At 44.2% G+C, this 22,666-nt stretch overlaps 1 protein-coding gene and 1 long non-coding RNA gene across 2 annotated transcripts; both read left to right on the forward strand.

Moving 5' to 3' along the window:
• Positions 1-2,904: 2,904 nt before the first annotated feature.
• Positions 2,905-4,580, forward strand: LOC149350693 (uncharacterized). The gene is made up of 2 exons (XR_016289464.1): positions 2,905-3,222; positions 4,440-4,580. It is a non-coding gene; the product is annotated as an uncharacterized LOC149350693 (long non-coding RNA).
• Positions 4,581-4,893: 313 nt separating this feature from the next.
• Positions 4,894-22,485, forward strand: LOC149350694 (peptidase M20 domain-containing protein 2-like). Its single transcript, XM_089579806.1, has 6 exons — positions 4,894-5,288; positions 5,445-5,593; positions 6,142-6,291; positions 17,484-17,625; positions 20,702-20,944; positions 21,996-22,485. The coding sequence occupies exons 1-6, from the start codon at positions 5,072-5,074 to the stop codon at positions 22,292-22,294; spliced, it is 1,200 nt and encodes a 399-aa protein (XP_089435932.1). The 5' UTR covers positions 4,894-5,071; the 3' UTR covers positions 22,295-22,485.
• The last annotated feature ends 181 nt before the right edge of the window (positions 22,486-22,666 follow it).

Here is a 22,666-nt window from a genome sequence, read left to right on the forward strand (position 1 = left end):
GGGCGCGGCGCCGCCCCTCTTTGCGAGTGTGTAGCGGACGACGCGCGAGATGTGCAGAAATGCGCGACTGCAGCGCCGTTAGTTCCAGCGACGTCCACGATAGGCACGCCAGCAAGCGGCGGAAACTGAAACTATAGAGGCTTCTAGCCATAGAGTTTAGAAACTCTATGCTTCTAGCCTCTATACCATGGAGGAAGGAAAACTAAACTGTCTGAGAACTTTGGCTCACGCTGCCTCGCGGCCAACGTTGCTCGCGGCATAAAATATAACTAAAACTTATGGACAGTTTTACTGTAATTTTTCTTAAACTTGGCAATATTGACATTAAAAAGGCGTTTTAAACTGTTTTCACATTTTTTCCTGTAATAATTTTGCACGTAAATCAGTCTGGTGGCAGCGCCTATCGGTCAGTCTACTTGTAGCAGACCGTAGTTTTTAATTCTTTCCGAAGACGACGCTAACGACGTATGCTATTATTATTCTTTTATTATTGGTGCTAAACTGCAAGCTGCGTAGCTGTGTAAGACCAACTGTAACTGCGTAAGATTAGCAATCTACCTTGAATCTTCTTTTAGAAGATTGCTGGAGGAGCCCTTGCAGCATCTTGACCTGAGTTTGAGCAGCCCGCTATTGCTATCATTTGGCGCCACCACACTTGGGTACAGCCACAGGTCTGTTTGTGCATTAGAAAATGATATACGTTGAGCACCTCATGGTATTCGTCTGCGACCACTAAATAATTTATATTTGAATTTATTCTTGACGTTGTTTCGGTTTCAACTGTCTAATGATGGTTGTGATGTGTAGTTCATATTTAGGTGGCGTGAGAATGAAAGATGTGCTGTATAATTACGGGTAGGTCTTCTTTGTCATTCCAGGTCTTAAAAGAAGCTGGCTTAAATGTTGTAGTGAATTAAAACTACTTACCAGCGATTATATTAGCTTTTCTAGCGCATCACGTGACCTAAACATCAACTACACGTCAACCCAGTCGTTCGATTGATGAAACCGAAACAGCACGAGAGAAGAAATTCAATTATAAATTAATTAGCTGTCGTAGACGAATAACACTCGGTAATCCACGTAATATAATGTCTAACGTATCATTTGAAAGAAGAAAACGCGCAATAAAATGCTCCTCTTTCCAGCAGTTCACCGCCTGTGTCTTGGCCACTTCCCCGTAGTGGGTATGTGCCATTTTATTTGAGGCCAACCAACCAACCAACTTTAAGAGTGGAACGCGACAGCGTCTTGCAGCGCTGCCAGGGAGCCCACCCCAGGTGAAAATATAAAGTGGGATTCCAAATGGTCCCACTAGTTTTCAAGTGGTGCCGCTTCATAGCAAATGGTTTTACAAATTGTCCCACCTGCTTGGTGGGACCATTTGAAAGCAAGTGGTTTTTACAAATGGTCTCACTTGCTTTCAAGTGGTGCCATTTGAAAGCAAGTGGTTTTCAAAGTGGGAGCACTAGACTGCAAGTGGCCTCAGCGGGGCATCAAGTGGAACCATGATCCGTGGGAACATTTACATATTAAACAAACAAGGCATAACTATGATAGATTCTTAAATAGATTCCAAATGGTCCCACTAGTTTTCAAGTGGTGCCGCTTCATAGCAAATGGTTTTACAAATTGTCCCACCTGCTTGGTGGGACCATTTGAAAGCAAGTGGTTTTTACAAATGGTCCCACTTGCTTTCAAGTGGTGCCATTTGAAAGCAAGTGGTTTTAAAAGTGGGAGCACTAGACTGCAAGTGGCCTCAGCGGGGCATCAAGTGGAACCATGATCCGTGGGAACATTTACATATTAAACAAACAAGGCAGAACTATGATAGATTCTTAAATAGAGCTGTCAACAGCTTAACCTACTAAATTGTATTCATAATTTGCTCAATCACTGTGGTCGAATAGTGGGGCATATATATGGAAGCAAAACAGTGTTCTGTGGATATGCGTTGTGACGACCCCACATAATGCGCAGGTCCACACGGGACGGAGAGGCAAGAAGACACCGTATGGCTCAGTTTAAACAAAATGATGTATTCAATAATTATACATTGTACATCAGAGGCTGGGGCGTCCGAGCTTACGTGGCGACGCCTTCATGGGGGCGATGGAGGGGCTCCGGAGTTGCGCTCCGTCGGTGGCTGGCAGAAGCTGCGCGCCGTCGGGCTTCGGCGCTGAAGGACCCTTTTCGTGAACGATGTCGTCCTCAGCGTGCCTTTCGTCCGCACTGGCCAGCTATATGTGCTCCGCCGGCCACGCCCGATCTCCTGTCTCCCAGGCTGGATTGTTTCTTTCTTCCTCCTTTCCACGGCGGCGCCTGCGGCACCCCCGACCTCCCTCGTTGGGATGTCGTTTGTCTCCCGCCGGCAGATTTCTTCTCTTGTCGGGTTGTCAGCCTCCCCTGCCGACCTGCCTCGTTGGGATGTCGTTTGTCTCCCGTCGGCAGCTTTCTTCTCTTGTCGGGTTGTCAGCCTCTCCTGTGTCCTTGTACGGCCAGGCAGCCTAATTGGGCTGGCTTTCCCTCCCGCCGGCGTCTTGGTACCATTGTACCCCTTCAGTGGCTTTGCCGCCGCTGGGGGCTCCGTCTACGCGGCGCCGCCGAACGCGGACCGTTTAGATTCCGCCGAAGATATGGGCCCTGGTAGCTCACGCTCTCGGATCGGGCAACCTGGTTCTAGTAACATTTTTCCTTCCTCCATGACCTCACCTGAGCTTTCGCCCAGGACCTGTTAAACGCCTAACATAAAGGCTGTTTTACCTCCCAGGTGGCGCCACGAAACTTGTGAAACTTGTGGGAAGGCTACATCATCATCATCATCATCATCACCCGTTCAGTGTCAGGCTGGCGCTCCATGGGAGTAGCTGGATTCAGCCATGGCGCGCAGATGACGACAGTTACGGCATAGAGAAAGATATTGGTAAAGAGCGGACACTCGGCGAAATCTGGCCCCAGGAAATGACGCGAAATCCTCCTCCTCCACTAGATAATCTTCCAACTCCAGGATGGCGCCACCAGTCTCTAAACGCGCGCGCGCGCGCGGGCGGGTAGCCGGCGCGGCGGCTCAGACCCATCCGAGTGGCAGACAACGGAGCATCGTGTGGGCTGTTTTGTGCGCGTGAAAGCGTGCGGCGTATTTGCTCGTGCGGGCAGACCGCAATTTTTTTCGTCTCTCTTGCCCTTCGACGCAGAACTCCTCCTGTTTATGACGGCGGCAAGGTGAGAAATGTTTATTTGTGGAAGTACGCTGTATTGCATGCAATTTAGGCGGCCGCGCCGGCCGCCGTTGCCTGTCTGCAGTTCGTGAAGCGGCGCGCTCGCTCTGTGGCCAGCCGGCTGTTGTTCACGGCATTCTTGCAGTTTGTGACAACGTCAAGGAAGGAATGTTTTGTTTTTGCAAAAGTACGCTACATTTCAAGCACTTTATGCAAAATTACGCTGCATTTCGAGCACTCTAGCTTAGTACGCCGGCGCAGTTGTGAAGGGCGCGCGCACGCTGTCATGCTACGCCGTGGCGGGAGCGGCGGGAGGAATGATGCTGCATGATGCAGCCTCGCCGGTCGGTGCGTAGAAACAAAAAAAAAACCTGCCCACGGCCTGTGGCCCGACGCGCTGTGCCTAGCGGTTAGTTTTGCTTGGTTTCGCGCTTTCTCGGGACGTCACGTTTTTGTATGGCCCCCGACAATATGTAACTTCTTATGGGTGACATTTGTCGGTGTAAGGTTAAAATGTACTTTTTTGAAAGTGGGCGAACGGCGAAGACGACCGTTCCCGCGCAGCAAGTACGGGACCGTAGTTTTCAAGACTGGTGGAAAAAAAAGATGACGCACGAAAAGCTCGAAAACCTTACTCTTGTAGTACGTATGTTTGTATGTAGTACGTGTGAAAGAGTCCGTTATCTGCGCTCGTGGAAACGCACATTTCGCCCGTGCATTGACAACACAGGGATGCGCTTTTGAAAACCGGCAAAAAAAGGCAACGCGTCGGGCTTTCTAAACTCTTAACGAGCTTGAAAACCAAGAACTGTTGCGCCGATAGTTTAATTTTTCTATGCTTCTTAAAACATACGTTGCACCCGTGTATTTCTCAGTGCTCCTAACACATTGTGTACTTCTGGTTCGTAGTCCGTGTTGTGGCCGTCTTTGTACGAAATATTCTCGAACAAACCGCGTACTCTGCTGTCCACCTAGGTTTTCGAAGGTAGACAATAACGTCGGGGAATGTAGAAATGCTTGCAAAAAGCTGATTGGTATCTGCCGTGTAGTACGGTATGTGTATTGTATGTACTTTGCGCAACGACGTTCAGCACGCGAGTTTCGCAAAAACATGTTTACTCCGCTCGTAATTTCGTTCCCTCGCCGCTTTCGCACCTTTTCACTGTTTACAGAGTTACAATATAAGGTGACTGAGAATGACCATACTTGCGAATTTTTCAGGTGATGCCACCCGTCGGCAACACCTGCTGTGTGCCGTGGTGCCGCAACAGGATCACCTTGAGCAGGAGGCCAGGAACCATCTTCCGCATCCCACGGCTTTGTTTATGTTGCACAAAATAAATGTTCTCATTTCACTCAAAACCTGGTGTCTTTTGTCGAGTGCTAATATTTGGCAAAGGCTGTGATGCAGCTGCGTTCATGGCTGGTCAAAAGCACTCGAAATCTATTTAATTATACGCTGCCAACGGCGCAGCGGGGCGCGGCGTATGCTAACATTCAAACCGGGCGCCCCTGAAACCGGAACCGGAAGTCGTCCCAGGCAGCGAGGCGCAGCGCATGCAGCCATTCAAACTGCGCGCGTTGAAACAACCGAAACCGGATGTTATGAGACTCCGCCCGCTTGGTGCGCTGTAGTCAAATGGGCCGCTGGGCCCTATGGGAGTGTCCGCTCTTTACCAATATCTTTCTCTATGGTTACGGCGCGGTACGAAGGTCACTGAACAAGAGGCGTTGACCTGAGGAGCAGCTGTGTAGTGCCGGGTGCAAAATTATCTCTATCCGGCATGTGCTGTATATTTCGGAGCAGCTTGTAGGGTTCGCTGTGTTGTAGCGTTTGCCTTTCTACAGCTGCCATGTCCAACATGTCTGAGTTCATTATTAGCACCATTGATAAGTACCGCGAGAAACTAAACTTGGTGAGCCAAACAATTTGGAAAAACCCAGAGTTGTACTACCGAGAAGTGAAAGCCCATGACTATCTTTCGCAAGCACTTGAAGACGAAGGCTTTCAGGTGCAGCGGAAGTACCACCTGGATACCGCCTTCAGGGCTGAATATTCCAACGTACTAGGTCTGTAACGCTATGCGGTTGTTATTCCATTTTGTGACATTAACCAGCCATGCTTTTATTAGTAGTGCGTCGCTGTCACGGAGGCGAAGCACTGCTGCTGAGTGCATTCCAGCGTAACCCTGTTTTGCCCTCTGTGTGTGTGTGCGTGCAATACAGGTGGGCCCGTGATATGCATCATATGCGAATACGATGCGCTGCCTGTAATTGGACACGCCTGCGGGCACAACTTAATAGCTGAAGCGGGGTTTGCCGCTGGAGTGGCCGTGAAGGAAGCGTTGCGGTCCGATCCGAAGCTGAAGGGCAAGGTACCACCCACGCTCACGCGCCTTTCGTGGGGCGCCCTTGCGTTTCTTTTGCTGTTCTGTCTGCGCGCCAATTTCGAGCGCGATTGTTTTGTTTAGCAGCTTACGACTAGGTTATGTGAGCTGATCTACCTTTTGGTGTTATAGTGAAATTTTCGCTAAGGCAACGTGTTTAATGGAAAGAATGCAGTTCTCCGGGTGTGCAGTTGGCTCAGTTCTTTCTGTGACGAGTTCTTGTGGGTGCCTGTCGAAAGAAAACCACCTTGCTACCGCGTTATTTTTTTGCATAAGCACTGTTGGTATAATACGCTTGCTGTCGCTGTCAGCGACATATAGTTGTTATTAAGGAACAAGAAAGAGTGCTCATATTAGGTGTATTGTAGCTTGCAACTGCAGTAGCATAAAACAGTTATGTGTCGCTTAAGGCTTGGTATGTGTGTTATTGATGCTACTTCTTTTATTTTAGTATGCTGCTTCTTGCAGTGTTGGTTGCAGGGCCTCTTGAGATGCTACAAACATACCTGGAAATAATTTTAATTTGAATGTTTCAGGTTGTTGTCCTTGGAACACCAGCGGAAGAAAGCGGAGGTGGAAAAATTGACTTGATAAATGCAGGTGCATTTGCAGATGTAGATGTCGCCATGATGGTTCATCCCAGCAGAAGCAATGAACTGGCTCCACTGTTTATTGGTGTCGGCCATGTAAGTAACCACAAAAATGCTATCTAGCTGGAAATTAAGCTGATTTGGGTGAAACCACATTTGTACCAGGGCTCTCGCACATGTTCACAATTAAAACATTTCATCCATGACCCAAGGAAAAGTATTCCCAAGTATGAGTATAAATGTCACTTCATTGGTTATACTGTTACGTTTTGTGTGCTAAATTAGCATATGCGTGTCATCAGGATCAAATACTTACTCTGTGTGCGCATCAATACTGCAGCTTTTCGTCTTCCAAATTCGAGAACTTCAAAAAAATGTGCAAGTTTAAATAAAAAATAGCAAGGCTCTTGCTGATTTTTTTATTTGATGTGTGACCAGTGCATCTCGATCATAATGAAACTTGTGAAAAATTTATGAGCAAAGTAAGGGCAACATCTGATCAAACTTGATGTCATCCTTAAGTTTTGTTTTAGTTTGATTGCACTTTTCTAACATGCTGGTTGTAGATCTGTAAAATCAGTGTTGTACAGCCTTGGCCACAGACCTCCTGGCTGCAGGGTTTGCTGTAGGGCTGTGTAGTTAGACAATTCCAGCATTTGTGAAACTCCAAAGGTTTGGCGGGGTGAGGATGAGAGTTCTCAACCTGCCGAGACCTGGAGCCTGGGATGTGCCATAAGTTAGTTCCCCATTATGTGGCTCAACAGCAAGCAGTCTAGCCCAAGGGACATTTGATCAAGCTTGTACGTGTCAATGCGCAGAAGGGCTTTTCTTGCATCGATGTTCAAAGAGCATGTTCGTGGTGCATAATTTGCAATTGTATTTCACTGTCAGATGAAATTTTTTAAGAATGCCTGTCTTTCAGTCCTTCCTCACTACGAGAACATGTACATTCGTGAGCAGTATGAGTGGGGAAAACTTTTTGCACAAAATTGTGAATTTTCTGGTTATTTGTCCACTAAATTTGAGAATGACTTTTGGATATTGTGCGGCAAGGGGAAAACTAGGTATAAAACTGAAAAAAGTGTGCTTGTCACGCAGTTCTGGAGTAATCAATAAATGCAAGCTCAAACTTTGTTCCCTCTCATATTGCTCACAACTGTACTATTTGCCTCTCGTTGCAGAGGGTTTGTTTGGAGTTTCTTGATAGTATCCTGTGCTCACTTTTTTGAACACACTGACGCAAGCTCAGTTAGTGCTGTTATCTTAGTACTTAGAGGCACCTATGTAGCAGTGTTATATATGTTTACTGTGTACAGTAAAATAGTAGGGCCCAAGTGTCCTGAAGTCATACACGCAATTAAAAAAGGTTTTGTTTGCTAGCATCATGTTATAATAGTTGCTGTGTTTTCAGGGTTAAAGGCTTATACGATGCTGCTGAACCCTTCTTAGAACAGTGGGACAAATGCATCCCATCTATGGCTGAGGGCAAGGTTGAACATCCAAGTTTCTTGCTTCATCTCTTGAATTCACAACAAACAGTTTTGTTTTCCTCTTTCCAAAGTGTGCCACTAGGTGTCTAAATATTATTTAAACTTGGAATTCGCAAGGATCAGCAGGTAGGCACTGTTTATTAAACTTAGCAGCTGGGGTTTTCTGGTGTTATATAAGTTGCAATTTGTTTTCTGCATGTTTTTATAGCAACCAAGAGTATATGAGCAAAGGTTTGTGGCATATTACTGTAAAAATGTTATTTTGCCATTTTCTCACTATAGACACATTTGTCAGGCTTAGCTTTTCACTTTCATTGCTTCTATTATATCTTTAGAAAGTCTGGTCCACAGCATACGTAGGGCCCTTAGTTTTTGGGTAAAACCCAATTTTACCCGATTTTTGCACCCCAAACATATTTCTCCATAAAATGAGCCTTCTGGACGGTGTTGGTTTTCTGGGTCCCAAAGCTGAAGACACCTCAAGAAAAGTTTGTGGATATCTAGTCCTTATTCCCAAGAGGTGTCTTCAGTCAACTGGGGATCTAAGCCTTTTTTAATGCTCGTTTTCATGAGGCAGTGAATTTTGAGGATAAGTTAAGAAAGGGAGATTTAGAAGTGAGAGGCCAAAACATGGCTACTGACAAGACGCCTTATCGGAGTCTCTGTATTAAATGCTACCCACATTAGTGACACCCTGATCAAAGGACCTTGCATGTTTAAAATGGTTGCTGTGATGTTGAATGCTTTCACATTGCCCCGCAGGGGCATCTGCTACATGCAGATGTTGGTGAGTTGCGACACCACGGGTTCCTGAGCATCCGCAGGGACATCCCCGCAGGGGGATGATGGTGAGCAGTGCGTCACCTCAGACCCGAGCACCCGCACTTAGCCGTGCGTGGTATCGCCGTGTCCGGGAAAAAGGGGATCCTGGTGGTTGAGCTGATGCCGAGCATTTGGACTTTTAAGGCCCCTCGGTGGAGGCAACACACCACTTTGGCCCCATCTTTCCGTAGACGGCACCCGACCTGACCCGACTGGGGGAAATCGGCAGTTGCCTTTTCCTATCGTCCCTTCCATCTTTCACTGTCCTATTGCTTCCTCACAACTCTCCTGTCTGCTGCTCACTTCTTGGTTTTTCCTTTTTTCTCTGGCGGCGAGGGTTAACCTTGTGTGGCCAGCTACCTTGAGTTGCGTCATGTTTGGTTATAGTTGGGGTGTACAGCTGGCGTGGGCAGGACTAGTGTGCAAGTACCTGTCCTGTCCCCTAGTTGGGCTCCATGGTGGGGAACTGGCACCATGACCAAACAGGAAATATATTTCATGGCTCATTTCTTACTTTCTACTGATCATCCTCCAAAAAGTGGGCGCACTGAAGTGACTGCGCAATTCTTTGGCAGCAAGACAAACATCCCATGCTACCATGTAGTACACAGCGAAGACCCCGAAAAAACTGCTCAACTTGTGTCACCTTTCCTCATTTCAAGAACCCTAACTGATGCCATAAGGCAAGGTTACGAAATAAAAAAAACTAGCAAATGGAGATCTGCTTTTGGAAATTCTGTAAAAGCACCAGTATGAGAAACTGGCAGGTATCACATCATTTGGGGAAATTCTTTTAACTATCAGGCTGCACCGATCACTCAACACTGTTTGTGGAGTGATCTCAGATGATGACCTTAAATACCTAAGCGAGACTGAACTACTGGAAGGACTCAAAGACCAAAATGCTACTAATGTCTACAGGATAAAGATAGGACGCGACAACACGGAAACACCTACAAAGCACATTATTCTCACCTTTGCCTCTAGTATTCTTCTAGATTCTGTAGAAGTAGGTTACACAAAGCTAAAACTCGGACAATATATATCCAATCCACGCTGATGCTTCAAATTCCAGAGATACGGCCATGGTTTCCAGAGCTGCCGGGGCCAGCAGACTTGTGCCAAATGTGCTTCTCACGACCATCCCACTGAAAACTGTTAAGTTTAACCTCACCTTTGCGTAAACTGCGCGGGCAGCCATCCTGCTTACTCATGGTCATGCCCAGTGTGGAAAAAAACGAAAAAGAAATAGTAACACAAAGTAAAAGAAAACATATCATTCAGGGAAGCACGCAAATGACTCTCGTTAGTACAGAAAGTTACTCTGCTGTGGTGCAGCAGGGCTCAGCACCACAGCGGCTTCTGGTGCCTGCCCAGGTCACACATAGCCTGGAGCAGGGCCATCCATGCCCGTGGTGGCAACAGCTAGCGCTGTGCCTCCACCCACCAAACAGGCTGAGCGGACCTCCAGGTCAGTGGGCCACAAGGCCCCTCCCCAAGCGGAGAGGCCCAACACAAATACAACCGTGCGTTCTGCACGGACATCCAGCGTATCCGAGGATGCAATGGACAGAAGTCCAAGGCAGCCCTGTGCTGCCAACGTCGGAAGGACAGCGGGCTCCTTAGATGGACAAAAAAGAGAGAGGCCCCGAATCGGGGCACCTGAAAACACAGCCTAGTTTTTTTCACTACCCACGTAATACAAGATGGCTTTCATACACTGGAACTGCAGGGGACTCCTACATAACCTAAATGACATAAAAGACATACTAGCCATACACTCACCGATGGCCTTGCGCTTACAAGAGACAAACTTAAGCTCTAAACACAAAAACATTCTCAAACACTATCAGGTCTTCCGCTGCGACCAAGAGTTGGCGAGCCGGCTTTCGGGTGGCGTTGCCATAATGGTTAAAAATGGAGTCGCAGCTCGCAAACATAAGCTTAAAACTAGATTGGAAGCCGTGGCGGCCATCCTGTAAGCATTTGAAAGAATCGTAGTGTGTTGCATATATATAGACCTACATCTTAGAATAACCATCCATGACTTGGAAGACCTTTCAGACCAACTACCAGAACCATTCTTGATGGTCGGAGATTTTAACGCCCACTCCATCTTTTGGGGTAGTGATAAAACAGACGCTAATAGTCAACTGATTGAGGATTATATGCTCTATAATAACCTTTGCCTACTAAACACTGGAAAACCAACTTGTTCACCTAGCTCAGGAAAAATGAGTCTTATAGATTTATCTTTTAGTTCGCCCTCTATTTTTACAGATTTCATTTGGAATGTCTTAGATAACCCATATGGAAGTGATCATTTACCCATTCTAATCAGCTTAACATCTTCAGCCAAATTAATCCCAACTGAACCACGACGTTGGAAGTTGCACTTAGCCGACTGGGCACTGTTCCAAGAAAAGGCCAGCCTAGATGAAATAGTTTTTGACAACCTAAGTACAGACAAACTTAATGAACTGATCACAAACTATTATTTCCGCTGCGCTCACAAAAGAATGTAAAGACGCAAAAAAGAAACAAAACAAAGCCTGGGGCATTTTTCGTTGATATCCAACACAAGAGAATTTCATCAATTTTAAAAAGGCGAGAGTAAAAGCTTGATATGTCCGTCATAGTGCCGAAAAATCTTCGTGGAAAAATTGCGTGTCATTGATAAATAGCTCAATAGCATTGAAACAAATGTGAGAAAAGGTTAGAGAGTTAAATGGCAGCTACTCTCTATTCACAGTTCCCCTTCTGACAGCCCCCGGTATACAGACGAATATAGAACAGGCAAACATTTTGGGTGAATATTTTTCTGCAGTTTCAAGTTCATCGCACTACGCACTCATTTCTAAAGCACGAAAGCACAGCAGAGAAGCAAAGACTGCCGACAAGTGGCAGCACAAATGAATCTTATAATAAGCTAATTACACTTCAAGAAATCCATGCAGTACTTTCTGCTGGTAAACAGACTGCACCTGGCCCAGATGAAATACATTACCAAATGCGGGCCCATCTCTCCGAACCTGCCGGGGAGGCACTTTTAACGTTTTTTAACAAAGTTTGGGCATCAGGGAAAATACCCGAGGCTTGGAAAAAGCTATTATTGTGCCTTTTCTTAAACCCGGGAAGCCATGAACCTCTCCTAGCAGTTATAGGCCCAAAGCCCTTACTAGTTGTCTCGCCAAGTCTTTTGAAAGTGTTCTGAATATAAGGTTAACTTTTGTCCTTCAATCGTCTGAACTTCTTGAAAGCCATCAGTGTGGTTTTAAAAAAAGATGCTCCGCTACAGATCACTTGGTTTGTCTCGAAAACGCTGTTCGAAAAGCTTTTGTTCACAAGCAGCAATGTTTTGCTGTCTTTTTCGATTTGGAGAGGGTATGTGACACAGCCTGGTGGTTTGGGATTCTTCAGGACTTAGCTGAGCTTGGCATCCACGGCAGGATGTTGAACTGTCTAAAAGACTTCTTGTCCAACCGCTCATTTCATGTACACCTAAGTTCAACCTTTTCGAAGAAATTCATCCAAGAGAATGGTGTACCTCAGGGGTGTATTTTAAGCACAACACCCTTTGTTGTAAAAATGAACTGTCTTAGTAAAATAAACCCAAGGTCGGTTATGTATTCAGTGTATGTAGACGACCTCCAGATAGCTTGCACATCCTCCAATATATCAACATATTAAAGACAAATACAGTTAACGATAAATAAACTGGCAACATGGGTAGACAGAAATGGTTTCCGGTTTTCTCACAGAAAACAGTGGCCATTCTTTTCTCACTCAAACGAGGTTTACAGGCAGATCCCACCTCACACCTGAACAAAATAGAGTAACCCGTAAAAAATGAACATAAATTTCTAGACATAACATTTGACAGAAAACTCAGTTTCCTGCCTCACATAAACGCATTGAAAAAGAAAGCCTGTCGATCGCTGAACATATTTAAAGCGCTGTTGCGAAAACACTGGGGGGCCGATAGGACATGTCTCTTACAAATTTACCGCTCCGTAGTGCACTCTTCTCTGGATTATGGTTGTATAGTATATGGGTCAGCAAGACCATCATACCTGAAATGACTGGACCCAGTATATAATTTAGGCTTGCGTCTTTCCTCTGGTGCATACAGGACGTCGCCCATAAACAATCTTTATGTAGAAAGTAACAAACCATCACTTACAGACAGAAGACAGATGCTCACGTGTTCATACATTTTAAAAATTTGTTCAGTACCTAAACACATCTGTCACCAAATAGTCACAAAGTGCACATCAAGAACACTATTTAACAACAAACCGCAGACTACTAGGCCACTGCTCTTGCGTTTTGAAGAGATGTGCGAAAACCTCGGTGTACTAGGCACATTACCTGGCATTGCACCAAGACAAGATCCACTACCTCCATGGTGCCTTTTTCCTGCAATCTGCGATTTCACTCTTACACAGTTCCCTAAAAAACAAACTCCACAGAAGCATATAATACAAGAATTTCTTGCACTCGAGGAAAAATACGGTACTTTCACACCTTTTTTACAGATGGCTCAAAAACATATGTTTATGTTGGAAGCGCAGTGGTACAAGGGAATTGGAATGAAGTAGTAAGGCTTCCGCACTGTGCATAAATCTTCACTGCTGAACATTACGCCGTCTGTGTAGCCACTCAACAAATAGCAGACGAGAACCTCACAAACAGTATTACACAAACTCCACAGAAGCATATAATACAAGAATTTCTTGCACTCGAGGAAAAATACGGTACTTTCACACCTTTTTTACAGATGGCTCAAAAACATATGTTTATGTTGGAAGCGCAGTGGTACAAGGGAATTGGAATGAAGTAGTAAGGCTTCCGCACTGTGCATAAATCTTCACTGCTGAACATTACGCCGTCTGTGTAGCCACTCAACAAATAGCAGACGAGAACCTCACAAACAGTATTATTTACACAGACTCCCTAAGTTTACTTATCGCTCTTCACTCTAGAAATGCGATCACTCCTATACTTGGTGGCATCATACATAACATTGTAACAGCCACAAGCCAAGGACAAAACATAAAACTCTGCTGGGTACCGAGCCATATTGGAATTAAAGGCAACGAGAGAGCAGACTTTTGCGCTGCTCAAGCTCGTGACAAGCAAATAAAAAAAGCAAATATACCATTTAAAGATTGCATTAACTTAGTTCATTGTAACATAAGACAGAAATGGTAGTCCATATGGAACAGTGAAGCAAAAAACAAACCAGTCTTGGTAAAGCCAGTTTTAGGTGAGTGGAAGTCCTGCACCCACCAGGAACTTTTCAAAGAAGTGATTATCTGCCGTCTCGTAAAGGACACACACACCTTACAGATAATTTTCTACTGACACAACAAGACAGCCCAAATGTGAATTATGCGAAGAAGAGCTAACCGTTAACCATGTTATATTTTCATGCAGAAAACTCGAAACACTGAGGAAAAGAATTTTACTGTTTTTTACAGTGAACATATACCTTTCCATCCAGTATTGCTCTTAGGTGAAAGTGCCCTAAGCACACATCATGGACCTGAATTCACTAGTAAACATGCGTTTGGCATTCTTTGGCCCATAAAAATCCATCATTGAGTCTTAGCTTTGAAGCTTGTGGACCTGATCACATTTGCTTTTTCTACTTTAGTTTACGGAGCAAAAAGGAATTGTCCATTCTATTTATTTATTACAACACCTCAAAGGCCCAGGTGGCTTTACAGTAGGGAGCAGAAAAATTGAAATGTAAAATCGTGATGTAGCAAAAAAGTAAAAAAAAATTGCAAATTAAAACTAACCTAAAGTCAAATGAAGAAATAAAGCAGATTAGTTAGCAAATACATAGTATTCAATGGCAGTTTTGAATAAACATGTCGTTGGTGTCAGCAATTGAGGAGGGCAGATGGTTCAGATTGCTGGCCATCTTTGGAATAAATGAGTTAAAAAATGAATTGGTCCGATAGTATGAAATGGTACCTTAAGATGCTGATCTGTGCAGGCTGATGACGAATGATGGCTCAGAAAGAAAATCCCATTCTCATTTTTGCACAAGGAAAGACTGGGAAAGTTCAAAGTACTTTTCATTGCAGTTACATTGGCAGTAACAGTACAGAATATGCACTGCGATTCTGTATTAATTCTAATTGATTTGTCAATCTTAAGGCCAGGGTGCCATACAGAGCAAGTTAATGAATGCAACTGAACAAAAAAAAAACAGATGTTTGGCAGACCTATGACAAGACCAAGATAGAATGACAGGAATCAATGTTGTTGTCTTGCAGCCTGATAGAAGGCTGAAAAATAGGCAGCAAACAATCCTGAATGCCTTTCTCAAAACTGTTCTGTTCGCTCAAAAAGTGAATTTTGTGCAAAAGTGCTTGCGACATGTTTACTCTTTATTTGAATGAGGAAACTTGATCGTGATGGAAACATTGATGCAATTCAGGCATGGTTATTCAAATAGGTGAGGCCCATTGTGGAAGAGCTTAGTGTTTACGTGGGTAGTTCTGATGAGCAAGCCGCCGCGGTGGCTCAGTGGTTATGGCGCTCGGCTGCTGACCCGAAAGACGCGGGTTCGATCCCGGTCATGGCAGTCGAATTTCGATGGAGGCGAAATTCTAGAAGCCCGTGTGCTGTGCAATGTCAGTGCACGTTAAAGAACCCCAGGTGTTTAAAATTTCCGCAGCCCTTCTCTATGGCGTCCGTTATAGCCTGAGTTGCTTTGGGACGATAAACCCCCCCCCCCAAAAAAAAAAAGTTCTGATGAGCAGTCATTTCTTGCCCTCATTTCACTCAGTCTGATGAGGCAGTGTGGATTTTGTGAACCAATTTTTGTTTGCCCTGTGGGACATACCCTGTCCTGCTTTTCACCTGCGTGTGAGTTTTAACCATTTCGCGATTCCTACTTTACTGGCTCTTTGACTTTCATGGATCACAAACGACTGAGGCTTTGCAAAACTCCGCACAGCCCTGACATTTTTTGCTGGAGGTATTCACCTCATAATTAATTTATGTTTCTCAAGAAAAGTAAAATCTTGAAGTTGCTGCTTTGAAGCTGCAGTATACGGTCCGATGCAAAGTTATAGGAAAATGAGTGTGCAGGTATTACTCTGAATGCTTCTTTTACTTCAGTAACACTTTCAGTGTGTCCTTTTTTTTTTTTTTAACTATAGCCATTTTAAAGATATTGCAGTCTGCGGCTAATTGAAACTGCAGTTTTTAGTTTTGTTTTTTATGCTTCATTTCACCCTGGTTTACTGTAATGAGATGCCACTGTTGTGGAGCAGCTCTGTCCCAGTGAATGGTTGACTGAGGACAGCGAGGAGTATTTAGAAGAAAACATCTTTGGATAGGTATATGCTCATTATCTCCATTTCTTTGTTAGTTTGGGAGTGGTGAGCCATACCAGCATGTGCATGACATCTTTTTGCTCAGTTTGTTAAATGACTACTGCCAGGCCAGTCCACAATGTGTATTTTGTGGCAGCTGTGAATCAAAGTTGATATGTCTTGTATATGTAGATAAGAAGCGATAAATTAGTCCAGGTGAGATGCAAAACCGATGAGGGCTTCAACCATTTGAGCGATTCTGCTTGCAAACGACAACTGTTACTAAAAATTAGTGCCTTTTGAATGTTCACAACAGAAATGTAAATAAAGGAGTCTGAAACTCTTATGCTGCTTCTAACTTTAGGTAAAATATGTGACCTGGGAGATATTACAGAAGCGGGCAATTGGCAATGGTTTGTGGTTGGATCTCTGAAAAGGGCTGCAGATTGAAGCTTGTAACCACATAGCTGGGACTGTACTCGGTTCATAACCTTGATTTATCATTTTCTAATCACGCTGATAATTGTTAATAAGGCTTGTAAACACACAGACAGTGCTTGTCTGTGTGTTCCTTGTTCCTTTTCTGTCCTTCATCCATTTGCACCGTTCCACCCAAAATGCACCTTTACCAACTAGCCTAATTGTCCATCCTACTGCTTGTAAAAGTAAAGATTCCCGCATAACCAAAATTTACTTCATTGTAGGAAGGACATTTTGATTCCACTGTACCCTCTGACCTATAAGCTGTATGTTGCCAAAATATTAGTTTTGCCAGCCATGTTCTTGGTTTTCATCGCTAGCAATATTTGTTGGTGCTGCCACAATACGTTAAATCAATCGTGCTACTCTGGAGCATTCTACTGCATACAAAAATCAGGGGGCACTTTGTTGACCTAAAGTGCGCTGAGGCGAAAGCCTTAAGCGTGGTGTTGCTGCTTGTGTCATTGTGCGGTTAAGGTGTTAAGCTTCGCCTCTAAGAGCGGAACGCGACAGCGTCTTGCAACGCTGCCAGGGAGTCCATTGAACGCCATCGCCCGTTAGGCTCTGTGCCTTGCTCGTCGGTAAATTCGTTTTTGAGAAAAAGAAATGTATCTGTCTCTCATACCTCGGTGGACACCTAAACCTCGTCGTAACGGGAAGGCAGAAAGATGGGAATGAATGAAGACACCGTATTCACTAGACGCGCCTTTGTTCATTCCAAACCATTCAGCTGGCATGGCGGAGTGGTAGCGTGCTCGTCTCGCACTCCGGAGACCGGGGTTCGATTCCTGAGCTCGGCCAACTTCCTACTCGGTTTTATTTATTTATCTGGTCTGACTAGAAAGGTTAATTAGGCTAATTGTTAAAGTAAGCAATTAACTAAACTCAGTGCCACTTACTTTACTGGTTACTAGTTACTGGTTACATGGTTACTAGCCAAAGTACAATTGGCCCCGTTTGAAATTCGCGCACTGTGACGTCACGACCTATTCGACCAATTTAAAAGCGTGACATTTCTGTCGACAACCCCTGCTTACAACGATGAGGCATTAAAGGCTTCCGCCTTAAAGTGCAACAGCAGAATACCTAGCCTGATTGCATGCCTCATTTTCATTTGTTTGACTTTGTTACTCATATCAAGAAAAAAATTTTTTTCTAGATCAGCGTAGAGTACCATGGGAAGGCTGCACACTCATCAGGTGCCCCTTGGGATGGGGTTAATGCTGTGGATGCAGCAGTAATGTGTTACAATGGGCTCTCATATCTTCGGCAGCACATCAAGCCACATTGCCGTGTAGGAGGTAGGCTGTTCCATTTTATTACTTCACAGTTTCCTGCTCAAGGTGAATGGACTTATGACCCTCATGATGAAAACTGCTTGTTGTATGTGATGCACAATGTCCTCGAAACCTGATAGAATTTTAAAGAATACAGGAGGGCTTCACCTAAATGGAACTGTCTGTTGCTAGCAGTTTCCTAGTCCTGTTTTCATTACTCCAAATGAATCAAATGACATCTACCTGCCAAGTTTTTAATAATTAATTATGGCCTAGGTATCAGTCAGAAATTCGCAGGGAGCATCAACAAAAATGAGCAAAACCAACTAGTAAGGTTTTAATTATTTTTGGCCCAGTCTATCATTTCCTAATCATAGATGTTGTGCCCAGTTTTATCAGATTTATCAGATCGCGAATGGTATGCATAGTCTTGGCACGGCACTTAGGAGGTTCAAGCACTTCTCTTGGAAAAAAAAATTTACAGATGACTTAGCTTACTTGGCCAAATGCGAAGTGCCCTGGCATGTCGCATTTTATTTTGCTTTCGGTTCAAGGCTAGGTTTTCAAGGTCAGGCTGCAGGCAAAGGTCGGTGAATGGGGACCTTAATAGTAGCGCAATATAAATTTTGGGACCACTTAATGCACCTTAAGAGGGCACTGCGATAGCAATGTTGTTCTGGATCCATTGCACAGGGATGGAAGTTTGATGAAGATGACGGCGTGCAGTGCGCAGTGTGAGAGAGTGGCAGTTAAACACAAGTGGTGATCAATTGCGGCGATAGCATAGTGCTCTCGTGCAGTGGCCAGAGGAGCTGATCTGTTCGTGCCGCCGCGGGTTTGAAATCCAGGTGCAGGGCAGTCGCAGCCATATTTATTTTATTTCTGCGGGTCTAGCTGGCTTCAGACATAGAGACAACAGGTTTTTTGAGATTCAAACTGTTAGTGCTAGCACACTAAAAATGCACAAGCGAGCCACAGTGTCGGGCTGTGGCATTCTGGTACTGAGCATGAACTCATGGGTTTGCTTCTGGTTTTGGGAACCATGTTTTGGTGGAGGCAAAATACAGAAACACTAGTGTACTGAGGTCCTGATGGATATCAAAGAACCCCAGGGGTGAAAATTAATCCGGAATCCTCCACTATGGTATTCCTTGTAGCCTAGTTTGTAGCTTTGACTAGTAAACTCTCATTAATTTAGTCTATTACAGTCATGAACTTTTACTGTCAGAATCATTGTGAGGATTGCAAATTTAAAACATTGAATGAAAACCCACTGTTAGGCATAAATGCTGAGCCAGAAGTTGATTTGTGTCATATCCTTGCAGCTCTCTATCCTTCAATGGTAATTTGACTTGTACACAAGGGTTGAAGGCTAAAATCAGTGCTTCGCTACATGTCTTGCAATGAAACATATACCAGGCATTTCAGCAAAGCTTGCCATAAACTTGAAAATTGGATTTTTGAGGTAAAGAGGGGCTTTTTTGTGGCGTAGTGATACCAGCGTTGGCGGACGTCAAGAATCGGATGGCTCATTGGCTGGGGTGTTTTCTCTCTAAACACATTGGTCCCAATCCCAGCCACTGGGATTTGTTGTAGCCAGTAAGTAAAAGTGCCCTCGGTTGAAATTAGTCCAGGGCTCTTTAACGGCGACCGCGTCTACCGGGGCGGCAGGGCCGCGCCAAAGACCGTCAAACCGGCAGGGAGAAAAGGGGCAATTTCGCGGCGCTTAAGCGCCCGCGCAGCTTTACTCTGGTATATAACCTAGGTTTATCTCTGCAAGCAAAATACATTTTAAAAAAAGTTTTGCAATCTTTCTTGGCTGAAGAAAGAACCACACAGTCTAACCGTTCTAAAATACTACATTGAGGTTTCATAATGCTTTAGCTGTGTGGTTAGTTGCTCAAAAGTTGACTGATTACTTTTAATTAACTTGATGCAGTAAGTTTCATCCACTGTGATATTTTACTATTAGTAATGAATGTTTGGTGCCATCTGTGAACTACATTATTTTTTAATGTTAGTCATAATTAATGAAGATGATTTATGTATAACCACACTAAAGTAATTTTGTAAGTTACAGTTTTGGTATTGAGGTGGAGTAGGTAACTAGGTCTTCTCACTATTCTCACTACTGCGGAAGGTGGTGAATTTGGTGAGTTTGTATTAACTGCATAACACTCCCGACGAACGGGGGCACAAGAAGGAAGTGAAAGGCATTTGTGCTGACTGACAACCGAATATTTAATGGAAAGAGACAAAGCATAAAAAAAAATGAAAGCATAAAAAATACAACAAAAGTGCTGCCAGTGTAAAGAGCTGGAAGAAATTTAAATTGTTGCTGACATATATGCAGCTTCAAAGCCGAGCAGAGCAATGATGGCGTGCTCACACAAGTATATATCAGCATTCCCCTTTACTTCCAGTGCTTCAACTATTTCATTTGTTGGCTTGTCCCTATGTTTGGGCAAAATTTAAGTTTTCACAAACTGTTATGCAGCCGCTGTCCTTGGCAGTGTCAGGACATGCATGATGACGAGGCGGCTTTAACTGAGCTGTGTTCTCTTTGGTGAATGTGTTGATATCTTCCAATTTGGCCTGTGTAACTTCTGCCTATCAGGTGAACAAAATACAATAAGCAGCACCATTGACACAAAGCATGAACTATTTGGTATGTGTCACTTGTATATTATTGTTTGTCTTCCTTATTGGCCCTTTCAGTGGTGGCACATAGGTGGCTAGGCTTGTTACCAATTGAAAACACTACCTTGACAACCGTTTTCAAGGAGCGGGACAAAGATTGAACTTACTGAATTTCTATTCTTTTTTGTTTGTTTGTTTCTTTGAAGTCAGTGGTGAACCAGAAATGGCCAGCTTCATTCATTTTAGCACCTTCTGTGACACTGAGGCCAGTATGTCATCAGGAAAACCTGCTTTTATCACTTGGACAACCTGTGCGTGGAAGCAGCTTTCAATTTGATGACAGCAAGCTTTCATCAAAGCCGAGACCACAGCACTGTGCTATTTTTTTTATTTATTCACATTCTGGTGCTGATTGTGTAAAAAGAAAGAACTCATTATTGGTATTTGTTTTTGCTTGCAGCAATATTTACTAATGGGGGCGCAGCAGTGAACATCATCCCAGAGCGTTCAGCCATGGACATCTTATACCGCGCTCCCACTGTGGCAATGATGGAAGAACTGCGCAAGAAGGTTATGTCCTGCATTTCTGCTGGCGCTGAAGCTACAGGTTGTTCCATGGAAATAACACGGTCCTTCAGTTTCAAGCCTGTTGTTACTAACTCTGTTATTGCACAGCTGTACAAGAAGCATGCTGAGGCACTTGGTAAGTTCTGCAGCATGTGGTTTATTTACCACTTGTCACACAGGCTACCTGATTATCTGCCTAATGCAAAAGAAAAAAGGTAGAAAAGTTCCCGCATTTTGAGTTACCATAGTCACAAATTGCAGTAAGTCAGGCTGCAGTAAGAAGTATTGCTCTAGAATACTTGGAGTTGGCGTGCGCAAAATTTTCTGACGTGTTATATAATTGAGCTTTGATAGGCGTTGCTGAAGCTTTCCTCCATAAACATGATGTTGTGAGTAGGAAATAGTGTGGACTTGTCCAGGATATTGGCCTGCCTGAGTGGCTTAGCTGCTCCAAGTTGCTCATATGGGTGAGTATTCAAAATTTGCCTGTCATTTTTCGGACTCTGAACAAATTTGTGGGGCAGTTTAAAAATCACTATTAGGGCCACTGCCCCATGTATGCAGGATAAAAAAAATGTGTATAATGTGCTCAAAAGAGCCTGCAACTTGCTTTTCTTGAGATGATCCCCCTTGTTTGGCATGAAGCTCAGCATGTCAGTTGCAAAGACTGCAGTGGACTGCTTGCACTGCTACCAAGCAGGGCAAGGCATTGTACGTGTCATAGACTCATTCCTTTCTCAATAAGTCACAAATGAACACATCAACACATTTTAGGCACTTCATTGCCTTCATGCTTGCAATTCAAGCAAACAAAAATTGATACTGAAGCCATGCCAGAGCTACCATAGAACACTGAGCTATCTATTAAAAAACACACATTCCTCCATTCATTTTGTATGCATGGCTTGATATATTCCTTCACGATTTTCCAGACTTCAACTTGCAGATTTGTGTAAATTGCCCCTTGTAAAAACGAGATTGGTTAGTGTCCAGGTCACAGCTACACACACGTGGACACAGCCAGTGCAGTAGCAAAATATAATAAGCTGTACTAATGGGAAAGACCTTGTGACTGACTATGCAAGCTATTTATTCAGAATGCCATTCTGCAGCTCCGACTGAGTGCTGTCATTTCTAGTTGCATGTGTTTGCTCTAACAGCCGTTACGTTTTGTGTTCTTTTGGCAGGTGTTGAATTTGATGATGCCAACCCCAAGGCCACTCTTTTTGTGGCTTCATCTGACATGGGGGATGTATGTCACACAGTGCCCAGCATTCACCCCATCTACCGCATTGACACGGCCGGACCAAACCATACAAAAGAGTTTACAGAGGCTGCAGGCCATCCATGTGCTCAGGAGCCAACATTAATTGCTGCAAAAGCTATGGCCCTGGCTTGTCTTGACATTTTGCTCAACCCAGATGTGCTCATACCTAAAGCAAAGGCTGCATTTGCTGCAGACATGGAAGAGTCATGTGGGAGATGATGGCCCTTGTGGAAATTGCGCTTATAACTGAAGCTGCACTATGCAAAATAGGAGTTTGACTAAACCTGGTGCCTTTGATCACTAATGCACCTGTACGAAGTGTTGACTTGCAAAAGTGCACTTAGTAAAGAACAATGACTTCGTATTGCTAATTTCATGTACAAGAGTGGTTGATTAAACCGGATGGGGTATTACTGGCCTTTTGTGTTCTTTCCCAATGGACCACAAATATCCGATGGACATCCCATTTAGATCCAAATGTCCGCGGCCCAGATTAGATAGTGATGGGACATCTGCCGGATGTCTTTTCTGGGCAGTACTCAACGTTAACTTTCAGTTAACCTGCTGAATTGAAACAACCGAATCTCTCCA

This window comes from Amblyomma mixtum, chromosome 3, assembly GCF_055824585.1.
Source record: "Amblyomma mixtum isolate Tamu chromosome 3, ASM5582458v1, whole genome shotgun sequence".
NCBI lineage: Eukaryota > Metazoa > Arthropoda > Arachnida > Ixodida > Ixodidae > Amblyomma > Amblyomma mixtum.